The sequence below is a fragment of the Hyperolius riggenbachi genome, chromosome 6, assembly GCF_040937935.1.
Source record: "Hyperolius riggenbachi isolate aHypRig1 chromosome 6, aHypRig1.pri, whole genome shotgun sequence".
Classification (NCBI taxonomy): domain Eukaryota; kingdom Metazoa; phylum Chordata; class Amphibia; order Anura; family Hyperoliidae; genus Hyperolius; species Hyperolius riggenbachi.
Window position 1 is genome coordinate 116,340,613 of NC_090651.1, and position 21,850 is coordinate 116,362,462.

At 41.9% G+C, this 21,850-nt stretch overlaps 1 protein-coding gene across 10 annotated transcripts in view; it reads left to right on the top strand.

The window, feature by feature from the left end:
• Positions 1 to 21,850, top strand: part of HFM1 (helicase for meiosis 1) — a 266,554-nt gene that overhangs the window by 23,536 nt on the left and 221,168 nt on the right. For 5 of the 10 annotated variants that reach the window (XM_068239813.1, XM_068239819.1, XM_068239820.1 and 2 more), the window contains exons 2-4: positions 5,857 to 5,950; positions 17,652 to 17,736; positions 19,947 to 20,053. In XM_068239813.1, coding sequence (XP_068095914.1) covers positions 17,678 to 17,736; positions 19,947 to 20,053 — 166 coding nt within the window. In that variant the 5' untranslated portion in view covers positions 5,857 to 5,950; positions 17,652 to 17,677. Of the gene's footprint in view, positions 1 to 5,856; positions 5,961 to 17,651; positions 17,737 to 18,697; positions 18,801 to 19,946; positions 20,054 to 21,850 lie in introns of those variants that run through there. The other 5 variants (XM_068239814.1, XM_068239816.1, XM_068239815.1 and 2 more) reach the window with 5 other exon arrangements.

Below are 21,850 nucleotides of genomic sequence, written 5' to 3' on the forward strand. Positions count from 1 at the left end.
ACAGCAGTGGCCCCACTTGGCTGCAGAAAAGTACAAGCCCAGGTCTTCATGACATTTATCAACAATTGATGACTTGTTTGGGACAAGCTGCTATGAGGCCCTTTAGGTAACAGATATTTCATCCATCCAGAGGAGAGTCACTACACCATCGTTCAAAGTAAGTGGATGTGGAGTCTAGGGAGGAGGAACCAAGGGAGGCCCAATAATGATATATCTGATTAAAGTGACAGACCTGGTGAGGCCTAATGCTGGGAATAAACAGTTTGTTTTTAGGTGATTAGATGGTTCGTTAGATAATTTCCGACATGTCCGATCTCCCTTTCGATTCTTTTGCTGCTCGATTTCTGAGAGAAGTGAATTGAAAATAAGAAAAATGAGCGGAAGATAAGAGAATCAATTGCAGAATTGAGCAGCAAAAACGATCGAGAGGAGAAACGTACGGCAGAAACAAACCGTGTATTCCAAGCATAAGGTTATGTAGGCTGAGCAGTATGTCAAGGGGGATCAATTTATCTTGCAAAAAGTCGGCCACAATACAGACATTGAAATGCATCCTGTAGATAACATAGGATCAGGAGACGTCCATTTGTCCATTGGTTTCTGCTTCAGAGAATGGTCTGTTTTGGCTTCCAGTGCCAGTACATACAAGTAAAAAGTTAGGAACTTATTTGAACTTTTTCTTTAAATGCTAAGCAAACTTTTTTAGCTGGTACAGCCACATGCATGGCAGATTTTAAGCAGGTTTTCCATTTTGTCCTCTGAATCCATGCATGTTGAAATTGCCAACTCCATGTTGCGTTGCCTGTGGCAGTTTTGCTTTGCATGAACATCTGTTTTAAAATAAACAGGCCTTTACATTTAAGGTAATGCTACTAATAGAAATATTTTTTCAGGCAATTGCTCCTTTGCTTTTTTTGTCCTTCTCTGACTCAAACACCAAAAACACATTAAATATACAAGAACACATTAAATATACAGTGCACAGACTCTTAACAGCTCCAAGACAGTTTAATTTTTGATTTCCCCCAAGTCCAACACCTGATCTGCCATATGCTTTGAATCCTTGTAGCTTCAAAGATTACAGGCTGGTCCCAGGGGGTGAATAGTTAGAGCAGAGTGACAGATCATTTACAGAGGAAGGTCTCAGCTCAAAATATTTTAAGGCACTACATTGAATGTAAAAACTATGAATGAAGTAATGGACTTTACTACAGCTTTATAGCACTGAAGCAACTGTCTTTTTCCTTATCCCTCTGGGTCCCAGCATTTGGGGGGAGGGGGGTAAATTTTGATGTCCCGTACATATTAGGTGTTGTACTGTAACTTGCTAAAAAAATACTTGATGCAGTATACAGAGTACTGCAACAACCTTACTTGCACAGCCATGAATCATGGCAATCAGAAGTGCTGATCGCTTAGGCAACCAATTGGAAAAGCAAAGTCAAAAGCTGCATTTGTATTTCAGTAGGAATGCAGGTAACTTTGCTGCACCATTACTGGCATTTCCTGGAGTTTGTGGAAGGACTGAGGAGGTGCACATTAGTCCGTTTGAAATTAAAATATGATTTTTAACAGGAACTACAATCTGCAGCCTGATAAGAATTTTTAAACTGGCAGTAAGCTAAAATTGCTATTATTTACTACCCTGCAAATAGTATGCTGTGCTGTTGCCGTGAGACTATTTAGAAACTTTCAACTTGCAGATATAATTAGTTGCACAGGTTAGGAGACTTTGGCCTTGATTAAAGCAACGCAGCTTAATGTGAGGAAGCACTCACTATGCATGCCTTACATAGCAGTGCTCATAACTATAACTGCAGGTGGTCGTGTGAAGTATCGCTACTTCACTAGTGGCCGCTACTATGTGAATTAACCTATTTACTACTATGTTAATTATTTTGTGCAGGCGCATACCTGCTTGCAATGTGCATTTGGGGCTGGGGGGGGGGCTATTGGCAGGCCACAACCCATGTGCGGGTGTATATACACGACACATATAAATATACAACAATTAAATAATAGAAACTGCATTATATATGAAATGTGTCAGGAGCAGATGCTCCCCTCCTCACTCTTTCCATGTTCATCCTCCATCCAGTAACATCAGATATAGCCTTTTTTGTGTGCAGGTCCACCATCAGGGTGAAACATTGCCGTATAGGGCCCATGGAGAGTCTGCAGCAAGAACAGTGACAGCGCCACACGGGCCCCAGCTAGGAATTACCGTGTGTAAAGCTCCCACAGTGCAACTCTTTTAAGCTGCAGGAGTTCAGCCCGCAGACTCCACTACCGTGTATTTCTCTCCAAACTCCACCCCCACATGCTAGTGAGGCTAGTACGGTAGGAGCTTTCTACCACACTGCTGAAGAGGCCCCCCTCCACTTGAGATAGGGAATAGAGCCAGGGGCTTTCCACCATATGGTAGAAGAGGTCCCGCGCCTTCAAGGATGATGGAGAGCTAAGAGCACATCAACCAACTTACTCCTGGGGAGTTCCTGCCAATCCACTAACACCAGGGATCACGTGAGAGCCTGTCTGTTACCCCATATCACTTCCATCTGCTAGTACAGCTAGCTGTCACTGCTTGTTAACCTCTGTATGTCTCCACTCATCATCTGCTTCTTGTCACTATAGTCATCTGCTATCTGCCACTAGTTGTCATCCTTTACTACTTGCCATGCTCACTATTCGCTTTACACTATGTACCACTATTTGCCATCTGCTATGTACTTATCATCAGCTATGCACCACAACTCATTATCCACTATGTACTCTATTTGTCATCCGCTATGTACCACTATTTGCCATCCGCTAGGCACCACTACCCGCCAACCACTATGTACCACTACTTGTCAAGAGGGATAGGAGGGAAAGGGCATATGAATATCTCTACTCTTGTCACTTAACACAACATAGGTGTACTGACTCCAATCAGGGGCAGACTGACAACTCATGAGGCCCCGGGCAATAGGAGACAATGGGGCCCTGTACACCCGCAAGCCACACCCACCTATCCTCAAGCCCCACACACACACAGCCCCACCCACATAACCTACACCCACCCACATAACCTACACTTGTTACAAAATTTCTCTTCCCTCTTCACTATGTTTAAAATAAATGTAGTTGCCTCCAGTATAGGGTAACCCATATATTTGCCACCCGTATAGGTTAGATAAGTAGGTGTCTCCAGTGTAGGTTAGATAGGTAGGTGCCTCCAGTATAGGTTAGATAGGTAGGTGCCTCCAGCATAGGTTAGATAGGTAGGTGCCCTGAGTATAGGTTAGATAGGTAGGTGCCCCGAGTATAGGTTAGATAGGTAGGTGCCCCAAGTATAGGTTAGATAGGTAGGTGCCCCGAGTATAGGTTAGATAGGTAGGTGCCCCGAGTATAGGTTAGATAGGTAGGTGCCCAGAGTATAGGTTAGATAGGTAGGTGCCCCGAGTATAGGTTAGATAGGTAGGTGCCCCGAGTATAGGTTAGATAGGTAGGTGCCCCGAGTATAGGTTAGATAGGTAGGTGCCCCGAGTATAGGTTAGATAGGTAGGTGCCCCAAGTATGTTTTATATTGAAAAACGCAATGGCAAACGCGACATTTCTCTGCAATTGCTTTGTGCAATTTTTACTGAATGAATTGGATCACACTAATTTAAAAGTGTTCCTGAGAGTTACATTAGTTTGCTGATGCTGCTCTGAAAGGATTGCAAAACACAGCAAATCATTACAACAGTGGTATAAAACAGACATGGAGCCACTGTCAGTCTCTTACTACTGTGTTTACCTCTATTGTAGTGAATTTTCTCTCCCTTCCTGGCTTTATGACATGTGTGATGGACATGAAGTTAGTGAAATTTATTCAGATATTTTAACCCTTCTTCATTATAGCAAAAAAAAGTTTCCTAAGTGCTGTTCCAATGTTGTGTGAAGATTTATACCCTAATTTCTGTCCTTTGGGACACCCATTTAGACACCTGTTGGAGCGACAGTGACCCCACATGCTGTAATAAAGATCTGTAAGCAGTTCTTTGTCTCACTTTCTCTGAAAACCCCAAATAACAGTTGTGCTTTGCAGCAGGCTTCAACCAGATTGATTGTCACCTTTCCTCTAAGGAGGCATGTTTTCAGTAGCAAAGAGAAAATGTTAAAGATTTTATTTTCCCTTTATATTTTAGTAGATTTCGTCAGTTTGTAAAATGTACCACTAGATGGCGCTCTGGGCTTATTTATGAAAACGTTTTACTGTAACAGTGTTTGCATAGCATAGTTTTCTTTTTTTGTTCTACTACTGTAGCAATGTTCAGATGGTTTCAGATGTTGTTTCCCTGTGCAGTAGATCTCAGGATCAAAATAGAAAGCGACTCTAAACAATAGCTATAATCAAGGGAGCCATAGATACCATGCAGTTGTCAGCTGTGCCAGCCAAATATGGTTGTATTCAAGATTCTCTGTCCTACAGCTTTTTTGGCGTATTTATTTTCGCAAGGAATACGATAATCTACTAACGGTTGGGAGACAGTCATCTTATGTCTCTAGATAGATGTCATTATTTGTTAAAACTTGTGAGATGGTTGTAGTTTATACAAGAAGCTTTAGAAATGGATAAAATGCCTCAATGTTATCTTAATGGATGTTTTTACAAGCATTGCTAAGTTTATTAGGTTTATACCATGTGTCCCAAACCTAAGCCCAGCTTCTGTGATTGTTGCAATTGTTGCATTTAAACCAGGGAAGAAGCACTGTGGCACTGTTAGATACTCATAAGAACTCCTGTTAAAGTGCTTATACATCAGACGATGTATTGGCAGATCAACCAAGAGACAGATCTCTATCTGACTGTATCTGATCAGAGAGAGATCAATTGGGCACCATAAACCTCAGGCCGGTTCCTGATTAATTTCAGAATAAAATCACCCAGGCGCTTTTCCCCCTAGTGTAAAATGTGCCCCATACATGCATACTCTACCTGTCACTGGCTCCGTGCTCTGTCCACATACATGCGCCCCACGTGGTTGCCATATATACTCCGCCAACCACATGGGCACGTGTATGTGGACGGAGCCAGCGGCGGACACTGACAGGTAATGTATGTATGCAGGGGAAACCTTTTACATTAGGAAGGTAGTGCCGAGGGGGACCGTCAGGTTTGCTGCTCATCCCGATATTGCACAGCACTACCGCCGCGCACCCAATCATACAGCTTGCAGCAGGTTGTATCAATACAAGTGACCACTTTTGGCCTGAAATTGGTCACATTGTTGATTGAGCATGCTTGGCGGCACCGATTTTTATCCGATTCGATTATAATAAATAAATCAGATGGTTGATTGGCCACCAAGTCGCCTGATCTATGCCCACTTTTACTGTTTTTGCTAGATGTTAATCTATAAACACATTAAACACTGGAACAAAAGTGAGTCAAGTGAACTATCAGAATCCTTACTATATGCAAAATCAGTTAACAATTTGCACACTCATTCAAATGCTTTCATGCAGATTAATCACCCAGGAACCACTACTATCCCTACAGGTAAGTTTAAAAAGAATGCACTCTCTTGCGTAGTCACAAGAGGCTCCCCAGAGTTTGTATGTGTCCTAACTCTGGCCCTGTAACATGCACAGTGCAAACATGCAAGCAAACAGTGCATCAACCTATCTAAAGATTAGGAGCACGTATCCTAATGCCTTCTATTGGGACATACTAAGGGAGCTACAAAATCCATCCATGCGCACTATACACATACCAACATAAGCTTTGTGCATACTGACAGGGGTCATAGACCATAGACACTGCCCCTGGTACCCTGCCCCCTTCTTACACTATCTCTCTGATGTATTTGTATTATCTACTTTTTGCAGAGCCAGATGAAGCACTGAAGGTAGATTGACCAGAAAGAAGACAATTCTCATGCATTTAGATCAAAGCAGATACGGTTCTGGGTTTTTGACACAGGTATTCTGTAGTATGTACATTTTATCTTAATTACATGGAAGGGGGTTCCAGGCCCAATCATGTCCCACCCATCCCCCTTCAGTTGTACCCACAATTTGCGATGGAGCAGTGTAACATTACCTGTCTTCAGCACTAGGTTGGGGATTATGGAAGAACGCCAGAGAGTATCAACCATACCAAGGCTGGATATTTTTTTTTGTTACTACGGTACTAAGGCATTTTCATACTCTTGAAAATACAGTATTTCTTCATAGAGCTAACCTAAAACATGATTTGTTTTTCATGCAAGTCTTGGAATTACATAAGTACTAAGAATTCAGTTAAACAAAATGAGTCCAAAACATGTCTCTTCATTTATTTATTTAGTTAAACTAACCAAAGTTACATATTTTTTTATGGAAAAATTATATGTACAGCTAGCATTATCATTTGATAAGGGAATTTGTAGTGGTTTTATTGAAATGGTGAGCATTTGTAAGAGTAGTAAAAAAAAAATCGAATTCTTTGCTATCAAGTCTTGATGTAAGGATCACCGCCTTATATGAGTCCCTATGCCCCAATCTACCTCCACAAGTCACACACGGATATCAGATGATGGTCAATTATAACCATAAGCAATATTAAAGTCAGCAAGTCAGGGGTCATACACATATCAGTTGGCAGTAAATCCCAGTTGTAGCAATCTCAAAGTCAGCAAGGCAGGAGGTCACACAGATATATCAGATGGCTGTCAATCACAATCGCAAGCAATCTCAAAGTCATCCAGCCAGGTGTCATACAGATATATCAGACAAAAAACAGGGATAGACAAAAGTGGTCAGGCAGGCAAGAGTCAGTCCAGGCAATAGGTAACAGAATAGTCAGTGTACAGGCAAAGGTTCAGACAAGGTATCAGGTAAGTAACAGGAGGCAACAGCAAGGGAAGCCCAGCAGCTAGCTCTAGTGACTTATCGCTATCACGGGTAACTAACAAGTGCACCATCCTCACTTAAATACTAGCAACAGCCAATCAGGAAGTCTAACAACCGCAGCTAGCCAATGAAAAGCCAAACTTGCCTCTAGTGATTGACTCAGCACGAGCCACTTTCTGGTTCAAAAACGCTGAACCCATGTGCAGAGCAGCTCACCCATCCGTGCTTACCCCAGAGACCCCCACTCCATTACTGGACCCAGACTGGGGTAAGATCCTGACATCTGATCTTCACAAAATAGGTGTTTTTTTGAATGTGAGGCATGGCTTGAACAAAGGTGATTTCTGGGGAACACCAAAAAACAAATATAAGAGTTTGAAAGGCTACCATCAGTTGAACAGTGTACAACAATTATGTACATGACAGGTTTGCTAGGTAGAATACATTTTTATAGAAAAATAAATAAACAGAAAATGTGGATAAACCAGAAGGCTAGTGGAAGAAGTTCTGTAGATGTTTGAGTCAAATACACAGTATTTTAGCTTGATTGAATGTCTGCAAAAGTCAAACACAGCATTGCTACATCAGAACCACCCCTCACCTGGTACAACATGAAAAAATGGTCATGGCCATATGATGGTTTGTGTGAGAACGCGGAAAAGCCGCCGCGAGTGTTCAGAGCAAGGCGGCTGATTCCGCGTCCAACGTGGCAGGTTGCGCGCATGGGCCTGCATCTGCTGGCATGACTGAACGCGGAAAAACCGCCGCATGTCCTAAGAACAAGGCGGCGGATTCCGTGTCCGACACGGCAGTTTGCATAGGCCTACATCTGACAGTATGGCGGAACGCGGAGGAACCGCCGCATGCTCTGATAGCGGTGCGGCTGGTTCCGCGCCCAGCACAGCGGATGGTTTACAGCATAGGTCTGGTGTGGCTGGGACTGATAGTCCACACAGGTTTAGAAGGACGCGCGCGCGCGTTGAGAGGCAGAGCTTTTATGACAGCCAGAAGGGAGTCAGCTGACCAAGCCGGTCAGCTAACAATTCCACCATTTCCCATTGGTCCAGCACTTAGGGGAGGCGCTGGAGAGCGCCTTGCTATATATACTGGGTGCTGGTCATTCTCTGGTTGTCTGCCCGCTGCGATCACTACGTGGTAGCACTCAGACCTTGCCAGTATCTGTGATAATATCTGTGTTATTATCTAGACCAGTTCCTGGGTGTTGACGATCAAGGACCTCACACCTCAGTCTAGGGAAAACTGTATATTATCTATGTTATTACCTAGACTAGTTCCAGGGTGTTGATGATCAAGGAGCTCACACCCAAGACTAGGCATTGTTGATTATTTGTTGTGACCTTCTGCTTTCCTCACTACTCTTCTGATCTCTGAATAGGCACTTCGCTATATCTACTACTCCGTTGCCGAACTCTGCTTGTCTTAGGATTCCGCATCTGTCTCCTGTCTCTGTCCCTGATCTGTCTGTCTGTTGCCGACCCGGCTTGTCCGACCTTGAGAGCTATCTCCCCAGTTTAGAGATAGCTCACAGACCTGGGGGTGACACCCTTCCTTGGTGTCACTCACACTCTGTCCTTCCTACCCCTAGCCTGATCCCTCCCTCGGGGGAGTCTCAGGCTTACGGAAGGAACGTGTTACTGTGTAGTACACCTTACTGCTGTGCACCTGCTCCTCAGGTGCAGTCCTCAAAGTATTTCTGTTGCACCAAACACTCTTATTACTCAGGTGTCCAGAGGTTAGAGATATATCTGATTATCGGTGATACTGCAGATCATCAATAATCGGGTATATATCTGTATTCTCGGTGATACTGCAGATCACCGGTAATCAGACCCTCTCTGTGTTACACCGATCGTTACAGTTTGGGTCTGCTTTGATGCCAGTGGATTAGGAGTGGATCACTGATAGAACTATGGTTTCTGATTAGTTTTGCAGATGAATACCAGGATGTCTGTGAACTGCAGTTACAAAAAAAATCTGAGGTTCATACATTCCTCATTTTTTTCACTAAATAATTGAAAAAACATAATGCATTTGGTAAATTAGTTTATCATTATCCAGCTTTATGACTAAAAAACAGATCATCTTTTCCATTTCATGAATGCAGAAATCAGAATCACAGGTTTGATTCTTGGCCAGGACTCTATCTGCATGAGGTTTCCATGTTCTCCATATGTTCATATGGGCTTCCTCCAAGCACTCTGGTTTCCTTCCACACACAAAAAAACAGACTGATAAATTGGTTCCCTCCCCCCCAAAAAAAATTGGCCTTAGAAATAAGACTATAAGGACATAAAACTATGACCAGGGGGTCAGTTAGTCACATGACTATGTCTACTGTAAAGCACTGTGGATGATGTCAGCACTACATAAATGCATAAAATGTGACCTTTTATATACATGGATAACGGAAGGCTTCCAAGAATATTAGCCTCCATTCTGAAGGTGGCTACTAATATCAGAATCAGAATCAAGTTTAATGGCCAAGTACAGGGGTTTGTACCTGGAATTATTTTTAGCACATACAAGCTCAAGTAGTACACAAGACAAGATATACAGTAATGTAGGCTAACAGATAGGCAATAGTAGTACCGAAAGACAATAGAGTACTTAGTAGGTCAAGACCACGTAAGGAGGTGTAACGTCGGCGAGTGACTACCCTGGTGTGAGCGCTGGAGCAAGGGAGTGTGGTTGGGAGGGACGGTTGAGGAGATCAATGGCTTGGGGGAAGAAAGTGTTCCTGTGTCTTGTTGTCCTGGTGGGTAAGGACCTATAGCGGCGACCTAAGGGGAGAAGATTGAAGTAGCAGTTGCCAGGGTGAGTGGGGTCTCTTGCTATCCTAGCGGCCCTTGAGCGCAGTCTAGAGCAGTAGAGGAGGTTGAGTGATGGGAGGGGAGTACCGATGATCCTTTCCGCAGACTTCCTACCCCTAGCCTGATCCCTCCCTCGGGAGAGTCTCAGGCTTACGGAAGAAACGTGTTACTGTGCAGTACACCTTACTGCTGTGCAGATTATTGCTTGTAAATAATCGCCGTTGATGGGCACAATCAACATACGATTATAAAAACAGTCGTCTGATTAGATTTTCGTTGAACCAAAATGTATATTTTCTTGTTGGTTGTGATGGATAGGAAGCAAAGATTGGTTCGTTGAAGGTGTAGTGAATGATTTCACTTCTGATCAGAATTTCTGACTGCTCGAATGATTTTTTGCTATAAATTGGATCGTTAGTGGCCACATTAATATGTTCAGAATCCAGGTGTCCATGGAATACCATAAGATTGGTAGAAACTATAACAAATCAAGGCTTGTTGCAAACTAAAGGTGGCCACTAACAGTCCAATTTCTAGCAAAAAATTGTTCGGGCGATCAGAAATTCTGATCGGATTGGTTGTAAATAATCTCCGTTGATGGGCACAATTGATTACGAACAATTATAAAAATAGTCGTCCGATTGGATTTTCACAAACCAAAATGTGGATTTTCTTATTGGTTGTGATAGATAGGAAGCAAAGTTTGGTTCGTTGATGGTGTGAACAATTTTTTTTCCAATCAGAATTATCTGATCGCTCGAACGATTTTTCGCTAAAAATTGGATCGTTAGTGGCCACCTTAAAAGACCATGGGAACCAAGATTAAAAAGAGATAGTGGTAGTGCATAGGACATAATCTACACCCATAATCTACACCGTACACCCTCTATATTGTAAGCTTGCAAGGGCAGGGACCTCCTCCTAGTGTTTCTCATACCGCTGTAATTTTAACATATGCACTTGTACCAACTACACATCAACTATGTATGTATTTGTATTTATTCTATTCAATGTCATGACTGTACAGTGTCTTTTACTTCTCATGTATATTTGTTCCCCATTATTTGTTTGTACTATGTACAGCGCTACGGAAGATGTTGGCGCTATATAAATAAAAAAACAATAATAATAATACACCAACAGTATAGAGCAGTGGAAAGAAACAGTTCTGGAGTAAAACCCCCAAGGTTTAAAAATCATCATAATTTCCCTCAAACAAGCACAAATAGCATGTCCCCTATGCAGCAATTGCCTAAAACATGAAGAGCAAGTTCAGATATGACTATCACATAGTAAGTATAGATATCATGTTCACCACATAGTTGAAGAGAACCTGATAAATGTGTATGTACAGGGAGTGCAGAATTATTAGGCAAATTAGTATTTTGACCACATCATCCTCTTTATGCATGTTGTCATACTCCAAGCTGTATAAGCTCAAAAGCCTACTAACAATTAAGCATATTAGGTGATTTGCATCTCTGTAATGAGAAGGAGTGTGGTCTAATGACATCAACACCCTATATCAGGTGTGCATAATTATTAGGCAACTTCCTTTCCTTTGGCAAAATGTGTCAAAAGAAGGACTTGACAGGCTCAGAAAAGTCAAAAATAGTGAGATATCTTGCAGAGGGATGCAACACATTCAAAATAGTCCACAGGGTCGCAAGAAGCGTGTGGAAAAACCAAGGAGCAAAATAACTGCCCATAAACTGAGAAAAGTCAAGCGTGCAGCTGCCAAGATGCTACTTGCCACCAGTTTGGCCATATTTCAGAGCTGCAACATCACTGGAGTGCCCAAAAGCACAGGGTGTGCAATACTCAGAGACATGGCCAAGGTAAGAAAGGCTGAAAGACGACCACCACTGAACAAGACACACAAGCTGAAACGTCAAGACTGGGCCAAGGAATATCTCAAGACTGATTTTTCTAAGGTTTTATGGACTGATGAAATAAGAGTGAGTCTTGATGGGCCAGATGGATGGGCCCGTGGCTGGATTGGTAAAGGGCAGAGAGCTCCAGTCCGACTCAGATGCCAGCAAGGTGGAGGTGGAGTACTGGTTTGGGCTGGTATCATCAAAGATGAGCTTGTGGGGCCTTTTCGGGTTGAGGATGGAGTCAAGCTCAACTCCCAGTCCTACTGCGAGTTTCTGGAAGACACCTTCTTTAAGCAGTGGTACAGGAAGAAGTCTGCATCCTTCAAGAAAAACATGATTGTTATGCAGGACAATGCTCCATCACACGCGTCCAAGTACTCCACAGCGTGGCTGGCAAGAAAGGGTATAAAAGAAGAAAAACTAATGACATGGCCTCCTTGTTCACCTGATCTGAACCCCATTGAGAACCTGTGGTCCATCATAAAATGTGAGATTTACAAGGAGGGAAAACAGTACACCTCTCTGAACAGTGTCTGGGAGGCTGTGGTTGCTGCTGCACGCAATGCTGATGGTGAACAGATCAAAACACTGACAGAATCCATGGATGGCAGGCTTTTGAGTGTCCTTGCAAAGAAAGGTGGCTATATTGGTCACTGATTTGTTTTTGTTTTGTTTTTGAATGTCAGAAATGTATATTTGTGAATGTTGAGATGTTATATTGGTTTCACTGGTAAAAATAAATCATTGAAATGGGTATATATTTGTTTTTTTGTTAAGTTGCCTAATAATTATGCACAGTAATAGTCACCTGCACACACAGATATCCAGCTAAAATAGCTAAAACTAAAAACAAACTAAAAACTACTTTCAAAAATATTCAGCTTTGATATTAATGAGTTTTTTGGGTTCATTGAGAACATGGTTGTTGTTCAATAATAAAATTATTCCTCAAAAATACAACTTGCCTAAAAATTCTGCACTCCCTGTATAGTGCTAAGTTACTAGTCTTTTTTTTTTCTCACAATGTGGATTAAGAATTGAGGGCCCTAAATGGCAGTTTCTCTGCAATCAAAAAGCCTATTCAGTTGTAATAACACATAGATCCTCTTGTACAATATTACCTAATAAAAGCCCTGGGATCTGCGTCCATGGGCGGTGTCCGTGTGAGCCCTAATGTGTTCCAGTGCAACTTATATTTACCAATATAACAGGCATCCCCTTTCCACAATATGCATTAGCCATTGTAATTTACAAAACATTAGCCCATGCACCAGCCGGTGCTTTGAGGTAATCTATGCGGGCCCAGAGTAGCCAGCCCGCCCACTGACCACGGTCCAAGGGTCTCTGACTGACATATAATGCATGAGCCCTCCCTTTCTACTATTGCTGGATACAGCATACCGCAGGGACAAAAAAAAAAAAACAGATTCACTATAACAGAACTTCTATAATATATGGGTTTACTATACAAGGTGTTACTCCCATTTACTTATAATGGCGCTTGGCCAGGACCTAGACCCTTAGTAGTTTACTATGCCCGAATTTCTATTGGATTAGAGTTTATTATAATTATTATACAGTATTTGTTATTATAGCCTATCAAGCATCAATGTATTGGCCTCGATTCATAAAAAGCAGTGCAATAAAGAAAATGTTGTCTGTAAAATACTGCACTCGGTATTTTCCCGGTCTGTGTGCTAATTCATAAAGCTTTTCCCTGCTCACATTGAAGCTCGGTAAATTACCGCAGCCCATTGAGCGGTAGAGTAGAGCAGTGTGGCGATATCACTCTTTTGCCCTGCACAGATGACTCACACAGACTTTCCCTGTCTGCACAGATGACTCGCACAGACGACTCACACAGACTTTCCCTGCCTTCACAGATGACTTGCACAGACGACTCACACAGACTTTTCCTGCCTGCACAGATGACTCGCACAGAGGACTCACACAGACTTTCCCTGCCTGCAAAGATGACTCGCACAGACGACTCACGCAGACTTTCCCTGCCTGCAAAGATGACTCGCACAGACGACTCACGCAGACTTTCCCTGCCTGCACAGATGACTCGCACAGACGACTCACACAGACTTTCCCAGCCTGCACAGATGACACGTACAGATGACTCGCACAGACGACTCACACAGACTTTCCCTGCCTGCAAAGATGACTCGCACAGACGACTCACACAGACTTTCCCTGCCTGCACAGATGACTCGCACAGACGACTCACACAGACTTTCCCTGCCTGCACAGATGACACGTACAGATGACTCGCACAGACCACTCACACAGATGACTCACACAGACTTTCCCTGCCTGCACAGATGACTCGCACAGACGACTTGCGCAGACTTTCCCTGCCTGCACAGATGACTCACACAGACGGCTCTCTGCACAGATGACTCACACAGACGGCTCTCTGCACAGATGACTCACACAGACTTTGGCTCCCTGCACTTTGCATTGTTAACACCTCACCAGAGGTGTCGGTAACTTGTTAAGACCTCACCAGAGGTGTCGGTAACTATACACACAATTGATCCCTACAGAAGTCTATTAAAATATAACTTTTATTATTTTGTTTAAAAAGTTTTTCCTTATTTATTTTGTTTTCTCATAATACACATAACCAGGATGGGACCACAAGTACGTTTGAAAGCACCTGCACAAGTGTTACTGACCGTGCTTATAGGTCCCAACACTGGACTAAATTAGCCTTAACTTCCTACATATAGATAAAAACCCCCCACCAATCCGACATGTTTCGACCCCTTAATTGGAGTCGTCGTCAGGGAAAAGAAAGTGCTTAGTGCAAAGAGGTGCTAGTGCATCAAGAATTATAAAGCATTGTGTATATACATTCTATCAAGAAAACAAAAAATAAGAGCGAAGTGCTCTCTTGCTCTGTCAGCATAGCATAGCATGGCATGCTGACAGAGCAAGAGAGCACTTCGCTCTTATTTTTTGTTTTCTTGATAGAATGTATATACACAATGCTTCATAATTCTTGATGCACTAGCACCTCTTTGCACTAAGCACTTTCTTTTCCCTGACGCCGACTCCAATTAAGGGGTCGAAACATGTCGGATTGGTGGGGGGTTTTTATCTATATGTAGGAAGTTAAGGCTAATTTAGTCCAGTGTTGGGACCTATAAGCACGGTCACATAAAAAGTGTAAAACTTGTGCAGGTGCTTTCAAACGTACTTGTGGTCCCATCCTGGTTATGTGTATTATGAGAGAACAAAATAAATAAGGAAAAACTTTTTAAACAAAATAATAAAAGTTATATTTTAATAGACTTCTGTAGGGATCAATTGTGTGTATTTAAATAAAAATCAGGTTTGTGAATTGTGTTGGTAACTATGTCAGGCTTACTGCTTGTTGAAGGCTTTATGATTTGACATTTGCTGACAATTACTGACGTGTGTTGGAGGTAACTACAGCCAAGTCGGTAATTTATCTCCCTGGTCAGTAATGTCAGCTTTTCATGCGGTAACAGCCTTTATGAATTGACATATTGCTAAGTGCTCGGGAAAGTCTGCTGTTTTCAGCATTACCACATGCGGTAATGCTTTATGAATTGAGGCCATTATGTATTGCTGTATAATTATTAATTGGTAGTGAAACTTGTATAGATAGCAAATTCACAGTATAACCTAAGAGGAGAAGAAGACCCCACCCAGTCCAGCTTACAGACGAAAATGAAGGGAGTATACTGGCATACAATAGGCAAGGGAAATAAGATAAGCAAGGTTGAGGATACAGAAACAGATGGAACTATAGAAATCTACATAATGGGTAGAAGCAGAACTGGAAGCTATGGTGGGACAATCTTGCTAGTAAAGACCCCTAAACATATCAGAAACCAGTGAATCACTCATACCACCACAATAATCTATATTTCACCAAAATATTGTTGTAGTAAAATCAATCTTTATTTTTACCTGTAGTAATTTCGTATATAGCTGTGTAACACCGACAGGGTCTTTTCATTGGTACCAATGAGATTACAGCCTTGTTTCATTGTTTATATAGAAGTAGTTGTTTAGTAGTCACAATAGCAAAATTAACATTTTGCTGTCGTATGTAAATGAGTCTATTATAGTTTTACCACAAGCAAAAGGGATACATAATTAGAAAGCCACACTTGTTTGTTACTCGCATTTCTCTGCAACATCAGTGCTTATCACACTGCATGAAGATATACCTGATAATGTATGAGCCCATGGCAATCTCCACACACGTTCTCTTCCCTTAGAACTGAATGAGATGCTTAAGTAAAGTAATGTCAGTATTTGGTGTTAATTGTTGATTGCCACTTTGCTTGTTTTAAAACATTGCTGTTCACTTTGCATAGGGAAATGGTAGTTTTTCTCTTTTGATCACAATACAAGAAAATCTACAATCTGGAAATGCTTGTGTAATTACTGTTATTGAAGTTCAGGTCATGGAAAAAAATATTTGAGATCTGTATAGCCTGGAAGGGGTTTGAAACTTTGACCACTTGAGGACTGCAGTGTTAATTTTTTGTATTGATACATTTTTGTATTTTTTTTTTTAATTTTTATCCCGCTCCCTCCCCCCTCCGGCCAATCAGCGTGTCTGGCTGTCATAGGCTTCAGCCTATGACAGCGGATCACTTCCACACTGACGGAGGGGACAGCTGTGTCACACGGCTGTCCCCAGTACAGCGCTGCCTTAGATCACAGCACTGTACTACACTATTAGACCACGGTTTTGCCATCTAACAGTCTCCGAATGGCGATCCAAGCCTTCCAAGCAGGAGATGCGTGTGCAGCCTGTGCGCGCTCTCCTGCTAGCCCCATAGAAGGCCGTTCACGCCAGTCGGCGTGGAGCGGTCCTGGGGCTGCCGCCACATTCACGCCAATTGGCGTGGAGCGTTTGGCAAGAGGTTTTAAGGACCACTATCATGAAAATCATAAAATTTAAAATTCATGTAAACACTTACAAATGAGAAGTTCGTTTCTTCCACAGTAAAATGAGCCATAAATTACTTTTCTCCTATGTTGATGTCACTTACAGTAGGTAGTAGTAGAAATCTGACAAACGACAGGTTTTGAACTAGCCCATCATCATATCATAAGTTTATTTTCACTTCAGATTTTCTTTAACTACCTTACGATCGTGTCACGTCAATGGGCGTGAACGCGACGGCAGCCCCAGGACCGCCTAACGGCAATTGGCGTCAAGTCCTGGAGCTGCAGTTTCCCAGGGAATGGCTGCGCATGCACGATCGTTCCCTGCCCTTTCACGAAGCGGAGCTCCGTGATTAGCCTGCTAGCCACAGATCGTGGCTAGCAGACTATTTGTAAACGAAAGGGGAAAGAAATCCCCTTTGTTTACATCCGTACAGCTCTGCGGTCTCCAGCAGCGCTGTACGAGATCGGCGATCCCCGGCCCCTGATTAGCCGGGGATCGCTGTCCTCTCATAGGCTAATGCCTATGAGAGGCGGAGAAACAGGAAGGATCGCCCTCCTGTTCAAACCTTGAGGTGGAGGGGAGGGAGGAAGGAGAGGGAGGGGGACGGCGACAATGAGAGTCTCTATGAGGCAAAAAGAAAAAAAGAAAAAACAAGTGGGGCAGCGATCGGACACCTCCAGCAGCATTTCCCCCTAGGGACAAAAAAAAGGAGGTGAGTCCGATCGCCATGCTCCTTAGCTGGGCTGTGCAGGAGGCTGAAAAGCCTGCACAGCCCAGTGCACCAAAAAAGGGCTGGTCATTAGGTGGGTTTAGCACTGTAGTCCTCAAGTGGTTAAATGTACATTTTCATCACTACCTCTTATTTTTTTTATTTTAACTGTGTTTTACCTCCAACCCTGACTGATACTCACCTTCTGTTTTCTTTGATAGCAGATGTATAATTTATGTTCTGGCACTCAGCTCTCAGCAAAACACCAGCTATAGACCACAGTGCATAAATTGAGTATCCACATTCTATTCATAAACCTGGCACCCACATGAACTGCTAAGGAGTAGAGGATATTATTTTCATCAATGTTTTTGAAACTGATGTTTCATAATCCAAAACAAAAGTTTAATTCGTGCCTTCAATTTTAGGTATTAATTTGAAACGATCATAAAATATGGAGGAACTTTCACTGGACGATTTATTTTTTGATGGATCAACTAATACTGCAAGAAGGTAAGCAGCATCATATGATCAGCATATTTTTGTCAATTCAGTCTATTCCTGTCTTTGAGGATTCATACATTTTTTCTTTCTTAATACATGATATAAAATCATTTTAGGTTATCTCCTGTTATGTGTATTGACAGCCATTAATCCCCCCTCTGGGTGCCACTGTAGAAATATTGGGTACTGACTTTAGCTTTCCAGCTGAAAAGATCAGGAAATATTTGTAAAGTAAAATCTAAAGTGTGTACTTGATGTTAGCTAATCCTGAAACTGACAGTAAGTTACAATTTTTCACATTACCTGCTTAAACAGAACCTGAGGTGAGAGACATATGGTGGGTGACATTTATTTCCTTTCAAACAATGTACATTGCCCGGCTGTCCTGCTGATCCTCTGCCTCTAATACTTATAGCCATAGGCCCTGGACAAGCACTGACAAAAATCTGACAAGATTAGCTGCATGCATGTTTCAGATTTGTGATTCAGACACTGCTGCAGCCAAATAGATCAGCAGGACTGGCAGGCAACTGGCATTGTTTAAAAGGAAATAAACATGGCAGTCTCCATATGCCTCTTACCTCGGGTTCCTTTTAAAGAGTAAATATAATCAGTGAATCTTGTTTGAAGTAAGAATAAGTAGTAGCAGTAGGGTATTGTACCGTGTTACAATAACACAGTAAGAATAAGAGTGTGACCTAAGGTTGACTGATGCCCAAAGGTTTTGTAAGTAGTTTTAGCTGCACACCGGTCTGCACGGGGGGAGGTTAGTGTTATTTTAGGGCACACATATCCGGCTTCAGGGAATATTCACTTGCGCTGGCTATATGGGATTTTACTACAATTATTTTATTTCTTAAAGGATGTGATGCAAGCTTATGAGTCTTAGTGAACTGCACATGCGCAGAACGCTCCGGGGGACACAGGAGCGTGATCAAGGAGGTGTGCCGCCAGGTCAGCATATGTTCAGTTAACTAAGTCACGGATGTTACTGAGCCACACAGCAGATCAAGGAAGGGCACCGGGAGGACAGAAGGGACCTGCAAGACTACGGGGGCTGGAGGAAGCCCCAGGTAAGTAAAAGGGGACACTTTCACTATGGCTCTGGTATCCTTTAAGTCAGCAGTTTTTTTTTAATTAAATGACTGTAAGGCTACATTCACAGTGGTGCGTTGCGGTCCGGCATATCAGCCACATTGTAACGTGGCTTTCCACACTGCAATGCACCATCTATGCGATGTTTACAGTGCTGTTGTGGTATAACGGTGTGCGACATCCCTACACACAGTATGCAGTGCGTTACCGCAAAACACGCATGTTAACGGTGACAGTGAAGTATACTTTTCATTGACTGCAGGCTTCACTGTGTGCGACACAATGCGTGGATTCAGAGCGGGGCCATTTTCCCATTCCCATGCCTTCCTGCTGTTACAGGGAACACAACGCAGTTCCCACTGTGCACCTAGCCTTACCCAAAGACTGGTACAGAGAGTGCCACTTTCCAGATCCGGTTTATTTATCAGGCAGATAGGAACAACTTGCCTTATAGCTATTGTGTACACCTTCAATAGGATAATCAATACTTTGGAGGCCAAATGATTGCTCCCCATGTCATAAACAGGAGCTACTCAGTTTAGCTAAGCACTCCTTTTAACACACAGAATGCCTTGAAGGCAGTCAGATCATGCCAGAGTTCTAAAGAAAGTCTATACATTGAGTCCTCTGTCTTCTTTCTTAAGGTGGTCACACACTCGATAAAAAAGATTGGATTTCCCAAAAAATCTAAAGCTTTTTTTTTTTTTACATTCGGGCAAGAAATCTGATCGGATTTCCCATTTTTATTCAACAGAAGTTGATCAGGAATGGTGGATTTTTCTAATCAGTTTTTATGAAAATTAAATGGTGCGTGGTAGATTGTCAATTTATTAATATAAAATATCCCCAATCAATTTTCTCAGTTTCCAATCATTTTTATCATAATTGAGGAAAAATACACATTGGTCAGATTTTTGAGATGTTACAATCAGTCAGAAAAAATGATTGCTATTCTTGAATTGAACAGATATTTAAAAAATGGTATGGTGTGTGGCTGCCTTTACATTCATCGCTCACTGTTAGCCTTCAATCAAGTAGAAATGCATACTGTATAAGTCTAGTATTTGGCCTATACTAGAGTGCTGTGTATATACAATACATTTCTGTTTATCTTAAAATGCTAGTCTAGATAAAGAAAACATAAAGAGCTGGCTTCGTACTCCAGTTCCTTGTATTGATGATATTCCACAGACTCCAGATCTGCAAAAGGAAATAGAAAACCAGCCTGCAGGTAAAAACACTAAAACACTGTATGTGTTCATGAATGTAAAACTGGAGATAACTTATACATGAAAGCAGACCTGAACTCAGAATTTCCTCTCTGCTCTAAAAGATAAGCAACAACATAATAACCTGTAAAGAAAAACATTTATTTGTTACAGATGATATAAATACTGCAGTAAATCTGCAGTGTTTCTACTTCCTGCTTTCATGGATGCAGACATATTGTTAACATCCTGTGCTTTCAAAGGAACCTATCTGCCATGGCAGTTAGCTGACAGATCAAATTACAACTTGTGATTAGACAGAGATGAGGGGGAATTATACTGGCTAAACTTTCTAAATACATACAGGGTACATTTCTCTGTTTTCCTGCTGTCCTGTGCAAGAGTTCAGGTCCACTTTAAAAAAAAAAAAAAGTCTAAAACATGGATAAAATACTACTGATGGAGTTAAGCTAAACATAATAAAACATGGGATACATCTTTAAATTGAGAGAGCTTTATCTACTCTCTGGAATGGCAGAACATACAAAGATAAATGGTTTCCTTTTACCTGCGTATAATCCCTCCTTCCTGTTTCATGTGCCTAATTACCAAATTCAAGCAAATCATAGCACCGCTGCTGCGGTAATGCATGTGGTGCTAATGGGCTAACGGGATGAGCTCCCCCAGCATTAGTACCTGTAAAATTGCTTTGCGCTACCTGCCCATGGCAACTTTACTGTTGTATAGTGCGTCAGGCCCCATAGTCACTTTAAAAAGTTAATGCGCCCCATGGAATTCTCTAGTTTTTCATCACACAGATATTGAATCTTTATTACAAAATTATTGACAAAAGTGCTATAATATAATAAGTAGAATTCACCAATAGCATTTTGGATTCCTTTTTTTTTAAAATCTTGAACAAGCATTTTGCATGTTGAAAGATGAGGTATGCCCCTGAATCTTTTTGTACCTGAAATACCTAGAAAACCTGTAAGATCAAAAATTTAGATACTTACCTCAGGAGAGGGAAGTCTCTGGAGCCTCCTGAGGTAAGTACCCAAATTGGGTCATTTCTTCCCTTTCAGGTTTACTTTACAGCGCACCTGAAAATTACATTTTGTGCTAAAGGTACATATAGTACAAGTCCTAATAAGAAAATTTTTGAAATACCTTTATTTTTTTTAGTACATAAAATGTTAAAAATACCTGTTAACCCTCCCTTACCTCCTTTCTCCCCCCCTCCCATCCCCAACCTTTCCTCCCTTCCCCCCAAAATTACATGGTGCAATTGGTATATAACCAGATGTTTCAAATAACAATTTCAAAGTGATAACGTTTTGTACTTCACTAGACTCATGCTAGTTTCTTGTTCTGTACCTAAATAAAAATTAATTTTGGGGGGAAAAAAATACTTGTTATCTGTGCAAATGGGGTTGTTGAAGAGCTTGTCAAATTTAGTCAGGTTTATTGAAAAGTAACTAGAAGCAAAAAGGCTATTACTTCTGGGGGAAATGGCTTCTGATAAGGTTTTAGTTCAGGAAATTTCAAAGAGTCATTATTTCTGTTCCTTATAAGCTCAGCAAGGCAGGGTTTGGATTTAAAAGAAAACCCAAGGCCTCAAAAATGTAAAAAAGTAAAAACTTACCTAAGGTCTTTTGCGGTCTGGGACCCTCCTTAACCTATTCTGGCATGAACAAGACCGAGCAGGCGCGGCCGTACTCATGCAGGCACAGCACAACTGTGTTCATGATAGAAGTAGTGCCTAGCCGTGATGTCAGTAATCTAGGATCTGCGAGTGGCAACGCGGGTCTGGATGATGC